Here is a 22,377-nt window from a genome sequence, read left to right as displayed (position 1 = left end):
TGTGATCAGTCTGAAAAGACGGGAACAAATAGTAGTCCTAATAATTGCAGCAAATTTCAGTTCATACATTTTATCACAGAATGATGGGCGTGTGTTTACTGCATGTGTCTGTGTGCACAAGTATGTGTATTCGCAAGCTTTTTAGCCTCCGCATATTTCCCCCCCGATGCAGCCCCCGCCAATCCCCCACCCACCCCCCCAGCCCCCCACACCCCGCTCGCTCTTCCAATATAAAAAGCATTGCAAATTGGTGTGGGAATTTACACCCCCCTGTTTAGTTGCACCAGGGTGAGACTTTGCTCGAGGAAAACAGGCGTGACTTTCTCTACAAAACCCGTCCGTAGTGTTCTTGAACTGCTTTCGTTTTAGATCTGTAACGGGAACGTCATTATCTTGTATTAACAAGCACTTCCTGCTATTTATTATTTGGGTCAGCGGTAGCTCAGTGGTTAAGGCATTGGACTACGGTTTGGAAGATCTAGATAAGAGCATCTGCCAAATGCCTAAATGTAAATTTAGAACTGTGTGATTTAAACATTCTTTTGTTGATCGACTCAGTTAATTGAATTGTTGGCTTAGTTTTTGATTCAGAATCGATTCACGGCTTAGTGGTTAGCTGTCAGACCTCCAGGGTCTGGGTTCGATTCCCATCCAGGTTCCATGTTCTCCCCGTGCTTGGTGGTTTTTCACCCACAATCCAATGACGTGAAGTTTAGGCTCATTGGCGTTCCCAAAAATGGCCCCTAGTGTGTGAATGAGTGTGTGAGTGTGTATATGTGTGTGCCGTGCAATAGATTGGCCTGTGGTACTGTAAGTTAAACGTCAACGATTCTAGTTAGCAAAAGTGCTGCATATCAGCCAGCTAGTTTGGCACCTGCAATGCCTCTGTGAGTCAAATTGGCCACGCCCCTAATTACAGGTAAACTTATTGCTTAATATAATTTTAACTCATGAGATGCATATAAATTCACCTCTCTACAATTGTCACAAATGGACATTTTAATTTGGACAGATTTGAATATTTTAATGTTGTTCTAAATGGAGATTGACTCACTTTTGGATCCGGCCCCCGGTGGACATTTATGGTACTGCATGTTTTGGTACTTCCACTTTGGACTCATTTTTTAGAGCCGGAGGTTTTCCATTGGAAAAAAAAAATGAGAGTATCGCTTTGTCTTGTAGTTTTTAATTTATGGGTGGTTTGTGCATTACTGCCACCTGCTGGACTGGAGTGTGCAAGATGACAAAAAACTAAATGAACAATACAATTTGCACAGCATTTCAAAGCATATTAGATACTCTAAGTAGTTTTCTATGCTTTAAAACTGTCAGAAATATAGCTGCTTAAGACGAATTAGACAACAGTGTTTTTAAAAAAAAATGGCAATGTGCAGTTTGAATTAAACCGAGACAATGTTTGGCAGCGTTAGTATTCATTATCTGATTATGTGATCAGTCTTCACAGTGTACTAGTAGCACTTAGGGCTCCTACAGCCATCATGTTGGTGTACAATCGGTTCTGCTGTGTTTGTGCTGCTGTACAATCCTTTACCAGCATGACTCTTTTTGATCCAAATCTAAAATATCTGCTGTGATCTCGACATCATTTTTCAATAAGCTTAATTCATTCAGTTACTCTGTTTTCCTTCCGAACAGTTAGAATGAAAACAGTTCTCCAGTGCATCATGGCGTTATTTTAGAAACCGCAGCGTGGCCAAAGGCATGTGTTTCTGATCTAATCTAACTGTGTGGCGTTCCCTCGAGTACAGAGGCCTTACGAAGCTCAAAAATAAGCGTTCTGGCTTCTCAGGCAGATGAATTCATCTGCTCGTGGTTGCTCTCATCAGCTCCAAGGGTTTGCACCAGAAGTTCTAGCAGTTTGATCTCGACCCGTCATGCAGCTTTTCAAAGGCGAGAAAGTTTTTTTCCTTTCCAGAGAACAAACAGAGTTTTTTTCTTTTTTTTTTTTTTCTTTTTTTTTTTTAAACCACTTTAGAGAAGCAGGATCCGCTTGAAGTTATATCTGTCTTATTTTTGGTAAAGTAGATTAAATGAAACACGCGTCTTTAGCAAAAGCATCACAACAGCCAACAGCTGCTTATAGCACTGCTTATTTTTACACGACGATGAAAGACGTGTTAGTTATGTGGTGTGTGATTGACAATGGATGACTGATGGTATGACTCGTGCTTTTGTAATAACTCTGAGATGTAGCACACACTCGTGGAGACGTTTTAGTTCTGAAAAATATACACATCAGTGTAAATCATAGTGCAGCCGACAAGTGTGTAATGTGGAGCAGGTCGGGAAGATTCATCATTCAGCTGAACTCCTCCACAAGTGACTTTCTATGCTGTATACACTTCGGCGTTAGTTTTAAATAATTTTGCACAAAAATTACGCATAAAATCATTTATTTGTGTGATTTGTGAACTAAATAATATGTTGCGTGATGAGCCGGTTAAAGATGTCGATGAATTAAATGATGCATTAAAAAATAATGAAATTAAAAGTTCTTAAAATGTATATCACACTTGTTAAAATGTATATTAATAAATAAAAAATAAATAAATAAATAAAGTCACTAAAGCAAATACAATGTGTTGTATAAACAGTGTAACAATTTCGACAAGTCTGATCCTGTGTACACGCCCATCTTTGGCAGATGCTAATGAATATGAATGAGTATGCAAATCAACAGTCACATGACAGACAAGGACAAGTGTCAAAACAAACAAGATGTTGGAAACCCAAACAAGTGAAGATTTTTCTAGACCGCTTCCGCTTATGTCTCTGTGACCGCCATGAAAATTATAATTAGGTCTCAGGTCACATGATCTGTGTGCCGTGGAAGAGGGGTTGGGGCTTATTAGCATACTAAAAGAACAGGCTGCGCCAAACAATTATAAAAAATAAATAAATTTATAGATAGATGTAAAAGGCCAAGACGATCACGGTATCAGTCGTCATTTTTATGAATATTATTCTTACTTATTACCTACTTGTACATTTTAAATCAACCTTAAACATTTCTGTATAAAAGAAACTTCAACAAAGAGCACTAAACATTAATAAAATAAATAAGCCGGAAGCTTTTACTGAGCATTCTGGAGAAAATGCGACAGGTCTTCTTTGTCACACTTGTTTATTTGTATTCTTGGATGAGAGTTGTAATGTAGTCATACAGTAACAAAGATGTGATGACGCTTTCTGTCAGGTCAAAGGTGTTTCTGAAAGTTGGAATAACTAATAAAATAAAGTTGAGCTATCGTTGAAGGAATGACCCGAACACAACTATGCGTTATATAACTTCAATACGAAGAAATTTGATCATTTATTTGGAGCATTGATAACGATTTATGTCACTTCCACCGTCGCTTAGGTTTCTCACAGTGTTTAGATTTCCGATCGGAGATCAGGATGGACATAACAGCTTCCCGCACACAGCGTATGTATTCTGCCAAACCTGCAATTACATTGTATCCAAATACATACACTTCAATATGGAGTCGATCCCGCTTTTGCAGCTATAACAGCTTCCACTTTTCTTGGAAGGCTGTCCACAAGATTTTGGAGTGTTTCTGTGGGAACTCATTCTGTAGAGCGTTTATGAGGTTAGGCACTGATGTTGGACGAGAAGGCCTGACTCGCTATCTCCATTTCAATTTATGCAAAAGGTAGCTCGATAGGTTTGAAGTCACAGGGCTCTGTGTTAGGGCCAGTCAAGTTCTTCATGTCTTTATAGTCCTTGCTTTGTGCACTTGGACATAGTCATGTTGGAATAGAAAAGGGCCTTCCCCATACTTGCTGCACAATTGGAAGCATAGGATTGTCTGAAGCATTACAAATGGCACTTGACATTTGAATTAAAAAATTAACAAGTTTGGCCAAATAATTTTGCCCATATAGTGTATCTTGTCACACATCGCTTAATGTCGCAGTAATGTTTGGGGTTTCCGTATACTGTATAGAGTATTTAAAGTATCCCCTGGAAAAGTATCTCGAGTATAGATTGACTCGTGCGCTCGCAGGAGTTTGGCGCTGGTGATTCACCCTCTTCAGCAGCCTTTCAGCAAGGTGTTTCCACTCTCATCATTAGCTTCCAACGTGCGCCTACATGCTGAGTGAGTCAGCTCGTCCATTAGCACGTCAGAAATGTTGCGTGATGTCTCTTCAGACTTTCTCAGGCTCTGAATTCCAAACATGCTCTGACCCTCGTGTATTGGTGTAAAAACAAACCCAACAAATCAACATTCGCAGACCTGCTTTGAATACAGAAAAGCGAGAGCATCGATATAATTTCACTTCCATAGAAGATTCAGGTTCGAACTGCTAACAAAGTTAAATCTGTGGGTGTTTCTCAAGCTTTAACACACACACACTCCAGCTCTTTAACCCGTGTGAAAAAAAACAGCACTTTATTTAATCTCGAACTGTTATAAAAATGTGAGGTCCTTTTTTTTGCTTGCTTACCTTCTCGCAGCCAAGAGCATCATTCACATTGGCCTCTTATGGTCTTTTAGATGAATACTTTTGATGTGACAATATTAGCATTAAAAAGGAGCTGAGTCTCTTTCATGTCGCCGGTTCAGGTCGGTATAATACAGAGGGTCCTTGATCATGTCCACGTGACGGAACATTCAGCACTTCATCTTAGCGTCTCGGTTAGAGAATCAGAACTGTAATATGATAATCACGGGTATGTTAAAGTATGACCAACACAGTGGGGGTTAAGTTTGTGTCCCCACCAGAGAGGGGGTGTAACTCTCTACATGTTCTTCGGTACCGTACTTAAGTACATATTCCACTTATATCTCCTTTATTTCAGTATTTTTATCAGTGGACAATTGTGTACTTTTACTCCGCTCAAAAGTACAGCAAATATCTGTACTTTTACTTCACTACATTTCTGTATGCTGTTGCATTACCCAACCACCGGGGGTGTAGTAGTGGGTTAATGATGTGGACCAATTTTTCAGTCATTTATTTGTGAATGGAAATGTTTATTATTCACTAATTTAAATATAATAATAATAATAATAATAATAATAATAATACTTTTGAACTTTTACTCAACTACACAAGTAAATGGAGGACTTCTACTTTTACTTGAGTGATATTTGCCCTAGGAAATCTCAACTTAGGTACAGGATTTATGTGCTTTGCTGACCTCTGGTCACCACTTAAAGACAAAACAGGCCTTATGTCAAAATAAAAAACTTCCCACAGCAAATATCATTAACTGCACACAATCAGCACGATGATTTAACATACAGCCATGTGATGAGGCTGTTCATCAAGCAGATTATTTTATATTATACAGCATTTAGTTCTGACCGAATAATCTGATTGGATGAGACGTATTGCGCAAGTGCTGATCTAGAGCGTAGCAGCACTGACATTATTATTTAATTTAGACTTCATAGGTGTTCTAATAATCATTAATCTCTGAACAAGGGCAGTACTTGGTGTGTGGAACAAGGGATTCTACATCCTATGATGTGCACGCTGTGTCCGATGTTTAAGGAAAATATTCAATGTAATAAAATTCAATAGTTAATTGTTACATTTAATGAAACATGAGGCATAATTTTTAATGATGAAGCCATTCTTTATTGACTTCATCAGTCATTATTTTGTAAATAAAAATGTTTCTTATTCACTAATTTAAATATAATAATAATAATAATAATAATAATAATAATAAAAGGGATACTTTTTAGTACTGAGGCCAGAAGTTTTTCCCCTTAATTGTAGTGGGTGAGTTTCAGCAATGGCTCTGAGGGATTTTGTCGGTGTGATCTGGCAACCCAAATCATCAAGAAAAAGTGGAAATGCATTTTGTGCACATACAGTACAAGTAAGTTTAAGGCAGCAAAAGTTTTTATTTATATAAAAGGAGTTAAAAGTACTAAGAGCACTTGTGACATCTCATAAAAATCAACTATTCTGTAAATAAAACCAATATTACACTCATCACACATTTCCTTTTTCACCCTTTCTGCGTTTTATTTCCACCCAAAACACCAGTTTAAACTCGATCCACTGTTCTGTTCTGCATATTTACCCCCTGAGCTCCTTCTCCTCCTGCCGAAAGCGCTGGAACATTACTCTACCAGAATGTGTCTCTTGTCCCAGTGACGTTAACAGCTTCGGATGCACTGGGACTAATGAAACGTTGCTTTGACGCTGTGAGCCGCAGACTCGAGCTTTAGAAGCTGTCAGAAGCAGGTGCTCCCTAACATATCTCACTCGGTATTTATGGGGCTCTCTAAAGAAAAGGAATTCTGGCCGTGTGCGATGGAAAAGCCATCAGCGTGCTTTCTTTTTCAGCTCCGGCGTCCTGCGGAAAAGTAACAAACGCGCTTTCGTGCGCTGGCATGCTCCAGCATCTTGCTCGATCGGAAATATTGGAAATAACACTTTGCACATGACATTTTTTAGCGTGCAGAAGAAGAGGCAGTGAAGTGATGCGAAGTGATTCAATGTGCATGATCTAATTTTAACCCGCAGACCAGCTGGAGCTCACGAGATTCACAGAGGTCGGTTTGCGTGTGGTGTAATTGCATCAAGACCTGATCGTTCCTTCATGAGACGAAGGCCTTTGGCGGTCTTTAGAGATAAAATGCATCTTTTTAAATAGTGTTGAAAAATGAATAAAGATTCCTTTACAGTCATGCTTCTTATATATTAATGAATATTACAATGGTAATATAATAACAATTCTGCATTGCTCATATCTTTGTATCCAAGGTTAAACACATGATTGCATCAGGAAAAAAACACTGACTGACTTGTTAAGAAAATGAATAAATCATTACATTAAGCTCTTCTTGTTGAAGCTTTTTGTTTCTCTGATTATTTTTCCATAATGATTCCTTCATGACATTTTTGTCCCTTTCAGCCCAAGGAGGGCAGTCGTATCTGGAAGATGCACATGGTGAAGGGGCAGGATGGCTTGGGGGTCCAGATTACGGGCGGCCGTGGCTCCAAACGTTCACCGCACGGCATCATTGTGGCTCACGTGGAGCAAGGAGGAGCTGTACAGAGGTAACCTCACATTGTAGCTAGTTCTAGTATATAATATATATATATCAGTGAGTAAATAAAAAGTTAACATTAAAAAAAAAAATAATAAACCCTTACCTTTCAGGCTTTAAGTGGCAATCAAGCACAACACCCTTCATCAGCGCTTCATCCATATGCAAAGCATCATGGCTTCTTAAGTGCACGCTCATCGCACTTCAAAGCCGGCCTGTGTTTAAGCGATTTTGAAATTCATACGGCTATACGAGGGGCGTTCGAGTCAAACCGAGACTTGTCAGGTTAAACCGGATCGACTTCAAGCACAGTACGGTGATTTGACTCGCCAAAGCTCAAAGACCTTAAACCATCTCGACCCCTTTGTTGTCGTTCCCATGAACATTCAGGGAGCTGAACGCCTGATTTTTGAAAAGCTTAAAAAAAAAACTGAACTCGGCTGGGAGTTATTGCCTCATCCACTGTACGGTCCGTGAAGATCATGGCTCTGGCATACTGAGAAACCTCTTTACATTGATGGTATCCAAGCGCTAGTAAAACACTGGGATAAGTGCGGTAATGTAGCAGAGAAATAAAGGGATGTTTTTACTCTCATAACCGTGTTCTGTTATTCTGCATAGTATAAAATCGATGTATATATGTCCGTATGGGTTGTATCCCGGTTATGCGTTTCCATGCAATCTTTATCTCCTTTGTTAAATTGCAGGGAACTCCCATCCTCTTTTAAAACCCCGAACCCTGCCTCGCCTTCTCGTAATCTAAAAATAGAATCTTATAAATAATAACGCGTAATATAGCTGGGTCAGCTTTGTTTAAACTCAGGCCCTGATTGAAGCTGTAACGAGTTAGAGAGAATGCTGACTTGCTTCATTCTGTAAGTCAGAAAAGCACACATTGGCAGAGGATTGTGAAAGCACAACAGCTGGATGGTAATGAGCCAAGAACTGACGTTAGATTAAAATCACTTCGACTAGACCCCCCCTTAGGTGGTATTATAAATTTTGCAGGAACTGTTTAAGAAGAAAAACACCGCTTTGTGGTTTGCACCCTGGGGTTTGTTTTCACAGATGACAAAAGAGTTTAGCATACAGTACGTGATACATTTCTGGAGAAAATCCACACGTTGCTCCTCCTCGCCAGAATCTCGCCAGTGAAGGTGGGCTGTTTATACACGACTGCCATGATTTAGCCTCTTTCTTAAAGTGGAGAAAGGAAACGTTGGCGCCGTCACCAGTAAAACTACAACCTTTACACTTGATCACCGCTGTTTTAGAGCCCTCATAAGACAAAAAAAGTAATGTTGTCATAAATCATTATAGGTTATGAGTAAGGTGACGGCAGGAGTGGTAGTAAAGTGTATTATTCTTGTAAAGACTTGTCACGACGTCTGACAAAATCTTGTCACGCAGCATTTCATATCAAGCATGGAAATTGATTCCTGTATGGTACCTTATTAGGTTCGAGTATCCATGGATTCATTAGCGAAAAAGAGACCACTCTGAATTTTAATTACCCGGTTTGAATATTTGAATGCATAAATAGCTTGTTGGCGGCACAGTGGCTGAGTGGTTAGCACTGTCGCCTTGGAACTACAGGGTCCGGGTCATTCGATTCGAGTCCGGATTCTGTGTGCGTGGAGTCTGCATGTTCTTCTCGTGCTTGGTGGGTTTCCTCCAGGTACACTGGTTTCCTCCCACAGTCCAAAGACATGCAGATGAGGCTAATTGCCGTTCCCAAAGTTTTGTCTTCACTTGGTGTGTGTGTGTGTGTGTGTGTGTGTGTGTATTTTGCATGTTTTCCCCATGATTGTTGGGTTCTCTCCAGGTACTCCTCTCTCAATCCAAAGACATCCCATGTAGACAAATTGGCGTTTTACAAATGGCCCTTAGGGTACTGATTGTGTGTGTGAGTGTGTTTGCTTGTGCCTCGCCACCATTTGGGACACCATCCAGGCTGTACCCTGTCTACCATGGGATAGGCTCTAGGCCAGCTGCGAACCTCCAACATGACAAGTTAAAAAAAATCAAGAAAGCTGTCGCTGGTTTTGTTCTGAAATTGTCTGAAGTGACTGATTGCAGTAGCAGTGTTGAAAGATCTAATCAGCCAATCACATGGCAGCAACTCAATGCATTTAGGCATGTAGACATGGTCACGACCATCTGCTGAACTTCAAACCGAGTATCAGAATGGGGATGTAAGGTGATTTAAGCTACTTTGACCGTGGCATGGTTGTTGGGGCGAGACGGGTTGGTCTGAGTATTTCCCAAACTGTTGATCTACTGGGATTTTCACTCAAAGCTCAAATCTCTAGGGTTCACAAAGAAAATATTCAGTGATTTTGGCAGTTCTCTGGGCGGGAATGCCTCGTCAATGTCAGAGGTCACAGAAGAATGACCAGGCTGGTTGGAGCTAATAGAAAGGCAGCAGTAACTCAAGTAATGTCTTGGTCCAACCAAGGTATGCTGAAGAACATCTCTGAACGGACAACACATTGGACCTTGAAGCATATGGTCTACAGCATCAGAAGACCACACCAGGCAATAATTCTGTCAGCTGAGTACAGGCTACAATTCGCTCAAAATCTGATTGAAAATGCGAGAGAAGATTTGAAAACACATCGTCTGGTCTGGCGAGTTTGGATTTCTGCTCTATCATTCGGATGGTGGGGTCAGAATTTGGCATAAACAGCAAGAAAGCATGGATCCATCGAAGGTTCTGATGGTGTGATGGTATGGGGGGGATATATATATATATCAAACTGTTTTTTTTGAACATGACAATAAGCTCCAGTAGATCCAATCAGAGCACCTCTGGGATGTGGTGGAACACGCATGGATGTGCAACCACCAGATCTGCAGCATTATGCTATTATGTCAGTATGGACCAAAACATCTAAGGAATGTTTCCATTAAACTGCTTTCATGAGTGTTAAATAACTTTACTCAAAGCCTTACACCCTGTTAAATTCCAGTGCAATATTTATTCTGTTCATTTTTTAGTCTTGGTTTTATGCAAGCCCTTGTGACCGAGTTGTTACCATGGAAACCGTACTATGTTAGAATCCATGCAGTACAGTACTATAAGCCAGTGAGTTGAACCCCAGTAGATTGAACTGAACTGTTGTTATTGAAAAGCACTCATTTTTTTATTATCCAATCATTTTTGTGTTTGTTAAAGGGACGGACGACTCAAGGCAGGCGATGAGCTGCTGATGATCAACGGTCAGTCTTTGGTCGGCCTCTCGCATCAGGAAGCCGTGGCTATTCTCCGGTCCGCTGCAGGCCTCGTGCAGCTGGTGGTGGCTTCCAGGGTACTTTTAATAATAATAAAAAAAAATCAGAAGCTTTGATTCTAGAGGATCAAACAAAATCTAAGCATAAAGCGTTCACAAATGTACGGCCTAATCTTTTCCCCTTTTTCTCTTGTCTTTGTTTGCGTCAGGATGAGTCTGAAGTGGACTTCCACAAATACCCATCGAGCAGCCTGCCTGATCTCGTGAGCACGTGTTCGGCTCAGGACGCTCCGCCTTCCCCCGGGGACGGGAAGAAGAACTTGGGGCCGGATCTGGAGGACGTGAGAGCCAGCAGTCTCTCCCTGCCCACCCAGTACTCAGTACGTACGCCAGATGCCTATCAGCATCACTATCTCTGTCTTTCATCTCAGCCAGCCTCTTTTAACTCCCAGGATGATTGCTTAACCATGCTTTCTTGTGGTTTTGTCCTCTTCTATCCTATGGATTCATCACAGATCCATAATCACCCCTTAGCATCGTGTAACGTGGCATTTCCGACCGGTATAATCCAGAAATCATTGGTTTCCTTTAACCTGAGTGCTGTCAGACGGCGTTAATGTTTAATCAAGCCGCAGCTAAGCGTAATTTAATCCTACATTCACAAAACAATCATTGCACCGAGACAATGCAAAGGTCAGCATGACGGAGTTAAATATTCAGACACATTTTCAAATGTCAGCATTGCAGTCTAGCTCCACATTACAACCAACAACAACAACGCCACCACCACTGATTTCCAGCTTCCAGCTTGTTTCTGCTCACGAGATAAAAAACACGCCCGATGTAAAACGTTAAGCTATTAAATAGAAAGAAATCGCATTAGCATTCATGAGCCTGGTGTTTCCAGCGTTCTTCGTTTACACCACTGTTTATATCGGGAGAACTTCTGATATCTAAAATTGCAGTGAGGGTGTTGTGACAGGACTCGTGTCCTTATCTGACGATAAGATTTCACATTAACGTACGTTAGAGACTGTCCGTAGATCCGATCTGAAATTGCCTGGGTTCAGAATCGCAGCAGTCTGATTAAGAAACACCAAACAGAATGTTTTTCAAGGTAAATTTTTTTTTTTTGTATTATTATTATTATTAAGTGCGGTCATGCAGGATGGATTGTACTGTATGTGTATGCATGTGCATTTCCATTTTTTTCCAAAGTACTTTATGGCCTGCAGTAGAAAAAAGAAAACATATTCGTAGTAGGATACATTGGTCAGGGACACGGTGAGGCGTAAACATTATGATCGCACTCGGTTGTGAAAGTAAAATAACCAGCGACACAGCACCAGAGTGATTCTGTTTGACTGCAGTGAGAACGTGATTTGATCCGGGTTTGATTCTACAGAAAGTTTACCAAAAGTATATTTTGGGTAACAGGCAGCGTTCTTCTGTAGATGCGACCCAGGAGGCACAAACCAAGACGGAGTTGCAGCACAGAGGGAACGTCATGTGTTCTGGAGTTAAGCAAAGGAAAAAAAAAAAGGAATAAAAGCTAAAAAAAGGATGCTGTGCATATAAAGGTTGTATTTTTAGGAATTATGGCTATAGTTCTCTGAAAAAGTATTTTCCCCATACCTACATTTTTTTTGCATACTTGTCACACTTTTATTATTACACAAAGATAAACTTTTTTTCAGCTGCTTTTGTCAACTTGGCACAGGTTTTACGCCAGATACCCTTCCTGACACAACCCTCCTATTTTTGTAACTCCGCATGCAGTGGCTGGGAAGTATGGGCACCGATGGCACGACTCGAACCCAGATTCTTAGATTCCCAAGGCAACAACCTAGAGCCTGAGCCGCGTAAGCCACCACTTCCCTTAATGTTACAAAAAGATAACCTGTTTTTTAATAATGATTTTATTTATAAATAGAAAAAAAAAGCTGTCCAAACCTACCTGTCCCTAATCAAGCGTTTAACTTTCAATGAGTACACACTGTGGAGGAATTTTGGCCCACTCTTCTTTGCAGAATTGTTTTAATTCAGCCACATTAGAGGGTTTTCAATCATGAACAGCCTGTTTAAGGATCTCAATCGGATTTTAAGTCTGAACTTTGACTAGGCCGCTTAAGAGCTAGACTTTCTGGTGGGTTTCAGATCGTTTTCCCACTGCATAACACGTGTGTGCTTAAGCTTGAGGTTACAAACTCAAAGGTCAGATATTCCGCTTTAGTATTTTCTGGTAGAGCGCAGAATTCATGGTTCCATCAATTATGGTAAGTCGTCCGGGTCCTGAAGCTCCCAGACCATCATGCTACCACCACCATGTTTGACTGTTGGTATGATGCTCTTTTTATGAAATGCTGTGTTAGTTTTACACCAGATTTAATGGAATGCACACCTTCCAAAAAGGTCAACTATTGTTTTCAAAATTTAAGTGTGACAAATATGCAACAAAAAATATTAGAAAATAGCAAATACATTTTAGCAAATACTTCACACTTTTACAGCAAAGTTTGCAAAAGTTTCAGAACAATAGGTAGAAAGAGTAGCATGCATAAGAGCACCGAACGATTACCATTAAAATAAAACCCTTTTAGAGAGAAGAAAGTTATAGTAGAGTTATGAAAACAGAATACAAATCGATGTTACTCATGCCTCAAGAGTACTAAAAAGAGTGCTAATATAAGTGCTTGGTGAGGATGTTTGAAGTCAGACAGTGATTTAACTGTCTAGACAGACAGGAGAAGAGTCTTGTTCCATGCCTTCTTTGTGTCTTGAGTGGTCAGTGTTCTCGTCAGGGGGAACGTAGTACAGATCAGGGTTCAATAAGTCTACATCTAGATGGACATGTGTCTGTATTATTTTTAGATCAAGAGCTGAAGTTTTGGACTTGTTCAATTTGGTCTTTGTTTTTTCTGCCTTAGATGCATCAAGTTTTTGGACAAAATGTTCACTTGCTGCTTAATAAAGATCTCACCCTCTTCTAAGTGCTGTTGTAATGAGATATTGTAACTGCAGCTACAGTGAAAAGGTCCGAATTGTGATGGATCAAAGCAATCACAGACCTGCAGCTCTTGTGGGATGTTCCCAGGCTGTTGTGGTCAGGACATACCAAAAGTGCTCCAAGGGAGGAAAGCCAGTGAGCTGGTGACAGGGTCATGGATGGCCAAGGCTCACTGATCTGTCAAGTCGAGGAAACAACTCTTGACAGTGTGTGTTTATCTTTATATCAAACACTTATCTACTGGGTCTCTGGCTGAGGAAGGGGCACTGATTGGGTCTCCATTTTACACCTGGTTAAGCATCCAACCAATCATAGATGAGATGCTTGGACCCAATCGAAACACAGAAGGTGGGCTTTATTGGAAGATATGGGAAGCCTAACCTAACCTTAAAGTTGGAGAAAAATTCTTCAGATTAAACGCTTCACAGTGCTCACAACCACTTTGCGCATGTTAGAAAAGTTCCACCCTGATTAAATTTTAGCTTTGAGCACATAAGGGCACATGTTATTAGATCAGCCTCAAAGTAAACAGATAAGTTGGATTCTTTAATAGGAATCATTTTATTCAGATCAAAGAAATATTGCCCATGTATTGTAGACATGGCTTGGATAACCTCAACCCCTATTGCACTGGGCATAATGAAATAATTTACAATGGCTTTCCATTTACAACTCAGCAAATCCCTGGAACATTGTCATAGTTAATTATAATTATTGCATGATAACCTGTCAGGTAGTTAAACATCAGCCACGCGTCTCAAACTTTTCTCACACACTATTGTCCTACATAGTCTTTGTAAGGAAAGTCTGAATGTCTACCATGGTGTGAACTGACACTGGTTGGGTGGGTGTGCGTGCGTGTGTGCATGTGTGCGTGCATGTGTGTGAGCGTGTGTGTGTGTGAGCAAACAGTTGCTTGGCAAGTTTTTTTTTTGTAACTGTCAGGTGTAGCGCAGTTTGAAAAAGGGAGGGGAGGAATGCAGAGGAGAGTAACAAAAGAAAGAGACCTGGGAGAGGCATACGGCTGTGACCGTTAAATTAAGTCTTGTGAGATTTGGAAGTGGACAGCTTCGGGGAAGCCCACGGAGAAGACCATATGTGATGGAATTAGCAGTACTGTGTGGATCTTGCAAAAGACAACTAATATCCCCTTTGATCGCCTTTAATATCGAGCTTTAATCAAATCATAAGGACTGGAGAAAATTCGTGGTCACTTTCTCATCTTTAATGCTTTCGACCAGCCTTGTGCATTCTGGAAGGGTTCGCTGCCAGGAAACCACTTACTGTCAAAAGTGTCACTTGGACATGACATGATCCAAAATCAGGGAAATCAAAGCTGATAGAGTGGAGAGTGAGGAACAAATAGTGGTTGGCTCAGTTAGAAGATTATGACACCTCTGTGCTTGTTCCAACACTAGGTATGCCTACAAAGAAATTGCAATCTAGTGTACAGAGAGAAAAAAAACATTAAACCATTTATCTTAAATTCTTGATTTCCCCCCTAAACTGTTCCATTCTTATAGGGCTTCCCAGGCATCCCAGGTTTCTATAAAGGGATTTTTTAGTTTGCACTGAAGCCAGAAGTTGTGCACTAGGGAAATGGTAGATCTTGGACTGCTGGTTGGAAGGGTATGAGGTCAAATCTCTTGCTGGTATTTGGTGAGACTTTGAGACAAAGCCCTTATCCCTTGTATGCTCACTTGTCTAAATGAGATTTTTTTATGCAATGATAGAAAACCTGGAAAATAATCCTTAACCTTTTGTTTTTGTACACAAATACAGTACTTGAGTAAAAGTAGAGATTCCATAGAGCAAATACTACTCAAGTAAAGGTTAAAGTTCTCTATTTACATGTGTGCTTAAGTAAAAATTTACTTAACTATCAGATGTACGCATCAAAAATTTTCTCTCTACTTCCCGATTGTGAACGTGGTGTTTTTTGTCGCTGTCTACAACTGATTTCAAATACCTGATAGGTGTGTCTCAAAGGAAAGGCAAGTCACATAATTCTGCAGAATAGTCAGCAGGTGATGAAATTCCCACTTCCAATCATACACACCACTGTGATTAGGTAATGCAACAATATGCAGAAATGTAGTGAAGTAAAAGCACTGATATTTGCTGTACTTTGGAGTGGGGTTGAAGTAAAAAAATATAGTAATAAAACTACTGTAACGAAGTAGAGGTATGGGAAATATGTAGTTATATGTAGAAATATGTAGTTAAGTACAAGTACTAGTTCTTTTTCTAGTAATCTATTAATCTTGGTTAAAATAAATGCTGCGCTGCGTTTAATTTCATAATAGGATAGAGTTAGAGTTAGATTAATTTATAGAATTTTTATTTTTATTTTCCCCTGATTTTCTTTCTAATTTAGTTTAGAATGAAATAAAGTTCAGCAATAGGTGTGTTTGACATTCCTAAGACCCTCCGCAAACATTTAGAGAGCCAACAAAAGGCAAGAATCTTTGTTTTCTCAGGACGTTGCTCAAGAAAAGAAAAGCATTCTGTCTTTTGTCACCACTTGGAATCCTTTTAACGTTGATGTTAAAGCCTTGGGTTTTCCTGTTTGGGCTTTGAGTTCACTGCCGTATCAATCTGTCAATATGTCCCCTATCAGTTCACAGAGCTGGATAAGCTGGAGGAGCACAGCCGACTCGAGGGACCGAAGGGATGCCGCAGTCCGACACCTATGAAATTCCGCAGCAGATCCCAAGGTCAGAAATGGGACTATAGGGATCCGGACTTCTTTGTCTACCTATAGCAAGTTTCGAGTGTATACATATTTGTCATTTTGCCATAATCAGGTGGTGGCAGTCGTCTGGAGTCTGTTGGAGAGGATGACGAGTTGATAGTGGAAAACAGCGAGGCGGGAAGTGACGCTGTGGAGAAACCAGCACGCGGTAGGCGGAAACATTCCCTCCCACAGCAGCTGGACACCGCGGGAATCCGACAGGTCAGTTCTTTCACAGGTTCTCATTTGTACCTCGGTTGCGTAATTATTAAAGTTAGTTATGTTTTTGACTTATTGAGGTTAGAATTAAACCCAGTACAACTGAAACAGGCACATACCTACTGTGTAGGTGGGGTAGTGTTTAGCACTGTGGCCTTGCACCTCAGGGGTCAAGGGTTCGAGTCTCACCTTGCCCTTGCTAGGTGGGTTTCCTCCTGGTACTCCAGTTTCCTCCCACAGTCCAAAGACATGCAGCTGGTAGCTGTAGATGTGTCTGAAATGGATTTGTACTTTGCCCAGGGTGTACCCCTTCTTATGTCTGAGTCCCCTGGGATAGGCTCAGGCAGGTTTCCTGTGAACCAAACCCTACTGGGGAAGCGATATAGAGGATGACTGAGTGTGTAATAACCATAATAAGTTCAATCATGGTGGGTTGTCATAAAAAAGTCTCTTTGGATAGATCTTATGACAATTGAACGCTGATGAAAAATGGGGGGAAATGATTTTAGATTGTCTTTTGTTAGCATTTTTTTTAAGCCAGCCACCATTTCATCGCCTTGAATTGGCAGCAGATTTAATAATTTTATGACATTTTTACAATTACATACTTAAAGAAGAAGGGAACTGGGACATTTCGAAAAGGGTTTTACTTTTTCCTGCTTTTAACATAAACCTTTTTGTCAAGAGTGTATGCAAGAGTAGTAATCAGGACCTTTGGGATTATGATATAAATAATTATAGGATGAAAACCTAAGGCATAAAATCTTAATTTAAAAGAAATACCGCATTATGGTGTTTCTCTGTAGTATCAAATTCACTCACTTTTTGTCAGTCACTATTTATTTAACGTTTCACCCTCGAGGCATTACTCGTCATCTGATATGTCGTGAGAATAATCTGGTACAGGTCCATGCCTTAAAGTTGTTGTATGACTGAAACAAATCAACATGCTAATATTGACGCTTGCTTGCTTCGTGGATCCCACTGAAAGATATGAACATGTCTGATCATTCTCATGCTTTATTCATGCGTCTCTTTGTCATCTTACCAAGGAATATCAGGTCATGAAGAAATCGGCACGTTCCCTAAGTACCGCTCAAGTGGAGTCTCCATGGCGACTGGCGCAACCGTCTATTATCTCCAACATCGTCCTGATGAAAGGACAGGGCAAGGTGAGTGTCCACTCTGGACACGCTTCTAACACAGAGGGCACATTACACACATCTCTGGCCTACAATGTAGAAAAAAACGAATAAAGATTTAGGTTTTAGATGTTCGGATCCTAAGTCTTAGGTGCCCTAAGTATTTTGGGTAAGGCTCCAGGCTCCCCGTAACTCTGTACAGAGGATATAGACGATGAGTGAGTAAGTGAGCTATAATGTGTACCCGCAACTGAAGTACTTAATGCAAAACAATGTCTTTGTCTATCTGTTCTGTCTAGGGTCTGGGTTTCAGCATTGTTGGAGGCCAAGATTCTGCGCGAGGTAGAATGGGGATATTCGTCAAGACCATTTTCCCCAATGGAGCTGCAGCAGCCGATGGTAGACTCAAGGAGGGTGAGAGATACTACCATGAGACATGATACCACCAATGAGAATGATCTAGTGATGGGTTTGAAATACTGCAGGAGTGTAAATCAGTGCACGAACAAATGGACCACTTAGTAGCTACGCTGCAATATTTCTTTTAATCTAATTGATATCATTCTGATTAGAGATTCCAACTTAGCTCTTTACATGGACGCTGAGCTGATGTAGTGTCTAATTGTTTTAAGACGTGCATGGCAAAAAAAAAGACGTGTTTTTTTCCAATTTAAAAGTTAGGTTAGAGTTCCCATCTTTCCCGCCTTCTACGTTTAGATTATTGCATGTTTTGGACGTCTTCAGCGCTGTTTTACAATGTAGAAAGAAATAAAAATCAGGAAAGATCACAGAATTAGAAGTTGTGTCCAAACATTTAACTAGTAGTGTATTCTCCACATATATGTTAAAGATTTTATTTATGGCCCCCTGTAATCTATCAGCACACAAACTAGCTCGGTTTCTGCAGACGATCTTCTATCGCTTATGCAATCGCAAACGTCAGCGCAAATTATTTAGTAACTGATGAGCTTTTATTTTTTGAACCACGAAACCCAGCGTTCATTCCGTTTGTTTTATTCCTGCCAAATATGAGGCACGTTTTATAGTCGACTGGAGACCAAGATGAACTGATTACACAAGTGGAATCAGGTGTGGCTCCTGCTCGGTGGGAATAAAAACACGCAGGCTGTTGGGAAGATTGAAAACAACTGGTCTATGTTCTGTGAACCGAACCAAAATTAATGGGATTACCTAATTTTAGTTGAATATCCCTGAAATTATTTACTGTGTGCTTCCCTTTCAATGCACTATAATAAAATACTGATTATTATATATTAATTTACTGCTCAGTATATAATTATATAAAGGTAAGTATATATCGGTATATAAAGGATTTATAATAGTTCCTAAGCTGAGCATTTTTTGCGATAGATCATTCAATTGGTGTAAAATTGTTTTAATATAACGTACACGTGTTTTGTGACAGTATACATATTTTTTCTCTTTTGTTCCCTCTTATTCAGGAGACGAGATCCTCGAAGTAAACGGTGACTCTCTTCAAGGCCTCACGCATCAGCAGGCCATTCAGACTTTCAAGGTAAAACCTTTCATCGTCGCAGCAGTGTGTAAAAAAATGGACAAGGGGGGGGGGATTAGTTCTTGGACACACCCCGATCGTGAAAAGTTAATTTCTTATTTCTTAAGCATGTTTTTATAAAATATAAATCATGCAGAAATAAGGGTATTATAATGCATTTTTTGTCACATCATGTTTTCTGTTATCATTTCTTCCTTAAAATCAAAAACAAACAGCAACTAAAGAAAGGGGTCGTTACCCTAACTGTGCGAACCCGTCTGAGGAGTCCGAGCTTGACCCCGTGCCCGACGCCCACCCTGCTCAGCCGTTCCAGCTCGCCCAATTCCAACACCAGCAGCAGCACCCCTGTACCAGCGGGCTTCGATGAAGGGGAGTACCGTAAGGGACCAGGTCCTAAAGACCGCATCATCATGGAAGTCACGTTAAATAAAGGTAATAGTTTTTTTTGTGGGTTTTTTTGGTTTGTTTTTAAATATATGTTTGATGGAAATTTTTCTAGGATGTCGCACTTTTGCTCAGATGTTCCTAAGACTTTAAGTCTGTGTATGATCATCTTTAGTACTATGCGCTCTAGTGGGACAAGCCGAGGAATCACAGTCCGGGACAAAATATGAGCAGACGGGAGATCGATATAAATCATCTGCAATTAAAAATAAGACAAAAGATCTAAGTATAAAAATTTTGACTTGTTAGGCTTAAAATTCCAGCTGCGTGGGTTAAAAGGTGGCACTCAGAGTGTGTAAACACACACAGAAGGTTAACCCTAATCAAGATAAGTTGAACAGAGTGAGCCAGCAAATCAGTAACAGGACAGGAAACAAAACCAACGTCATGACCACATGCTATTTGTTGCCATGGGAACCACTAATTTATTCAACAGTTGAATCTGTTATTTAATTTAATACAGATACAGTACTGCACAAACCTACTGTATACATTTCTTTATAGTATGTTTAATTAAGTAATGTAAATTAAAGGAAATAAATGGGAACAACGTATTCTAACGTTGCAACAGGCAATGAAGTCCCTACAGTAAATGTTGTTGTTGCTGGTCTTTCGGCTGCAAAAGGGGCGTACAAGCTTGGCACAGGTTTTTACGCCGGATGCCCTTCCTGACGCAACCCTCCAATTTTACCCGGGCTTTGGACCGGCACTGCATCCCGTGGCTGGGGTTTGGGCACTGGCTGGAAATCTAACCTTGTTGAGTACATCCTCAGTAGCAACCTCACCACCAATGTACTAATCACCGGCCTGATCATCTGTCATCATCTGCACTTGTTTCTCACTGCTTCATGTCTTAAGTTGGATGTTTCTTATGCTTGAATGATCCATAGGTCACTGTGTGACTTGCACAAATGCACCATATGTTATGTGGCGGGACAGTGGCGTTGTGCACCTCCAGGGTCGAAGGTTTGTTTACAGCCTTCAGGTCTGTGTGCATGAAGTGTGTATGTTCTCCCCGTCCTTGATGGGTTTCCACAGGGCACTCTGGTTTGCTCCCACAGTCCAAAGACATGCAGAGTAGATAACTGGTGTTTCCAAACTACCCGTAGTATGTAAGTTTGGGCCTGCCCTGTGATGGATTGGCACCTTGTTCAGGCTGTACCTCGTCCTTTACCCCAAGATTAGTGATGGATCGTTCATAAACGATTCATTCTTTTTGAACGAGTCTATAACGTGACTCCTTATAGAGTGATTAGTTCAATTTCTACTGGGCATCGCAAATCCTCCGTAGGTTATGTAACAAAATGAAACAGAAATGAGTAGTTACCTTCGAGTCTTTTGGTTCGAATCGTTCGTTCTTTTGTCACGTGACTCCCACAGACACTATGCAGTGCAATAGATTTAAAAGAATGAACGACTCGGACCAGAAGATATGAGAGGTGAGCTGCTCGTTCTGTTTATCATAATATGTCCTTAGCTGCATTGTAATATTTTAATTACTGGAACTATAGGCAAAATTTGTGTATGTAGACGTGTTGGGGGTCTGTTTATAAAAAAAATAACATTTTATTTTATTCCTGATCAAAAGAATGAAATGAGCTAAAAAAAGATTTGTTTATTTTAATGAACGAGAGTCTCTAAAATGATCCAAACTTCCCATCACTACCTGGGATAGACTCCAGGCCTCCTGTGACCCTGTGCATGATACATGGTATAGAGAATGAGTGAGCGAGTGCGAGAGAGAGAGAGAGAGAGAGAGAGAATGAGTGTATGTAGTGATCTTGTCTGCTTGTCCATCAGTGCATTGCATGTCATTGCTATTTTCGAAACTATAAAGTCATATCATGGGCACAGCTCAATTTCACTACAAATTTTGGTCATAAATTAGTCATGGGAAATCTCGCCGTACCCCTTTCCATGGGAAATCTCTCTGTACTTATTTTTATTAGGATTTTTCTTTTTTTCTTTATTTATGAGAGCATTTAAAGTCGAGGCACGATTTCCTTTCACAGCCTTTTTACAGATCGTGGGTTTCGTCTTGTCATAAGTAACCTGACATCTCATTTTGGTATCATTTAGAGAAGTAATGTGAATTATCAAATAAAATTTCTGTCTTCGAAATCTTGCTGTCTTCATGCTTCTGCTTAAAAAGATTTTCAGACATATAGGACATAAGTCTCACACACACACCAAGCAAGGGGGAAGAATCCGAAAGTTCTATAACTGCCACGGCCAATCACTGGAGGGATGATTGAAAGATTTAGTACATTAGTATCACAGGATTCATTTCTGCTAGAGTTTGTGACATTCTAGCACAACATAGTCTTGCAATATCTTTACAATCATACAGGCAAATTACCTAAAATATGGGTTTGCTATACTGAACTGTGGGTTTTGAATGATGTGAAAGATGATAATCTAAAGTGTGTTGGTGCCAAAATTCATCTCACAGCAAAGAGAAGATTTAATACTTAACTCGTTTAACATTTCCCAAAAAGCAAAAAAAAACAACAACCCCTAAAGATTTAAAAGAAAACTAAAGTCTTATGCAAAAGTCTTCATTATTTCTTCATATTTTGCCACTAAAGAGCCAAACGTTCTTGAATGTTTAATGTAGTCTTGAGGAATAGCTCTCCAGGTCATGCAACTTACGGCTATCGGTGAGAATCAGGTGCAGATGCTGACAGATGTTCGGGCTGGTGATTAGTATACTGTACTGCTGATGCTGAGTGGGTGGAACAGACGGGAGGGGAAATGAGGTCGCTGCTGAGGCTGTTACATAAACAAGCAATATTAAAAGTGTATCTTTAGGCATTTTGCAGTTTTTTGCAGTAAAACTTTTTTTTCCATTTCTTTAATTTATCTACATTTAATTTAATTTATTATGAAAAAATAAGGGGGGGTCAATACTTTTCCACAGCACTGTACTTTGAGCCAGGTTAATATCCAGAGTTGCTGTTGCACGGTTCTGCCCTGGGGTCTACAGTATATTTCCTTAAAGACTTGATAAGTTCTTTATTA

General features: G+C 40.2%; 1 protein-coding gene across 2 annotated transcripts in view; it reads left to right on the top strand.

Annotated features, from left to right (window-relative positions):
- The window catches only part of pdzd2 (PDZ domain containing 2), a 92,767-nt gene that overhangs the window by 52,380 nt on the left and 18,010 nt on the right, over positions 1 to 22,377 (top strand). For both annotated transcript variants that reach the window (XM_053481132.1, XM_053481133.1), the window contains 9 exons: positions 6,905 to 7,050; positions 10,219 to 10,351; positions 10,483 to 10,653; positions 15,901 to 15,997; positions 16,088 to 16,236; positions 17,286 to 17,405; positions 17,675 to 17,789; positions 18,839 to 18,912; positions 19,128 to 19,344. In XM_053481132.1, the coding sequence (XP_053337107.1) occupies positions 6,905 to 7,050; positions 10,219 to 10,351; positions 10,483 to 10,653; positions 15,901 to 15,997; positions 16,088 to 16,236; positions 17,286 to 17,405; positions 17,675 to 17,789; positions 18,839 to 18,912; positions 19,128 to 19,344 (1,222 nt within the window). The remainder of the gene's footprint in view (positions 1 to 6,904; positions 7,051 to 10,218; positions 10,352 to 10,482; positions 10,654 to 15,900; positions 15,998 to 16,087; positions 16,237 to 17,285; positions 17,406 to 17,674; positions 17,790 to 18,838; positions 18,913 to 19,127; positions 19,345 to 22,377) is intronic.

Source organism: Clarias gariepinus, chromosome 21 (assembly GCF_024256425.1).
Source record: "Clarias gariepinus isolate MV-2021 ecotype Netherlands chromosome 21, CGAR_prim_01v2, whole genome shotgun sequence".
NCBI classification, from domain to species: Eukaryota; Metazoa; Chordata; class Actinopteri; order Siluriformes; family Clariidae; genus Clarias; species Clarias gariepinus.
This window is presented reverse-complemented; position numbering and strand designations above follow the sequence as displayed.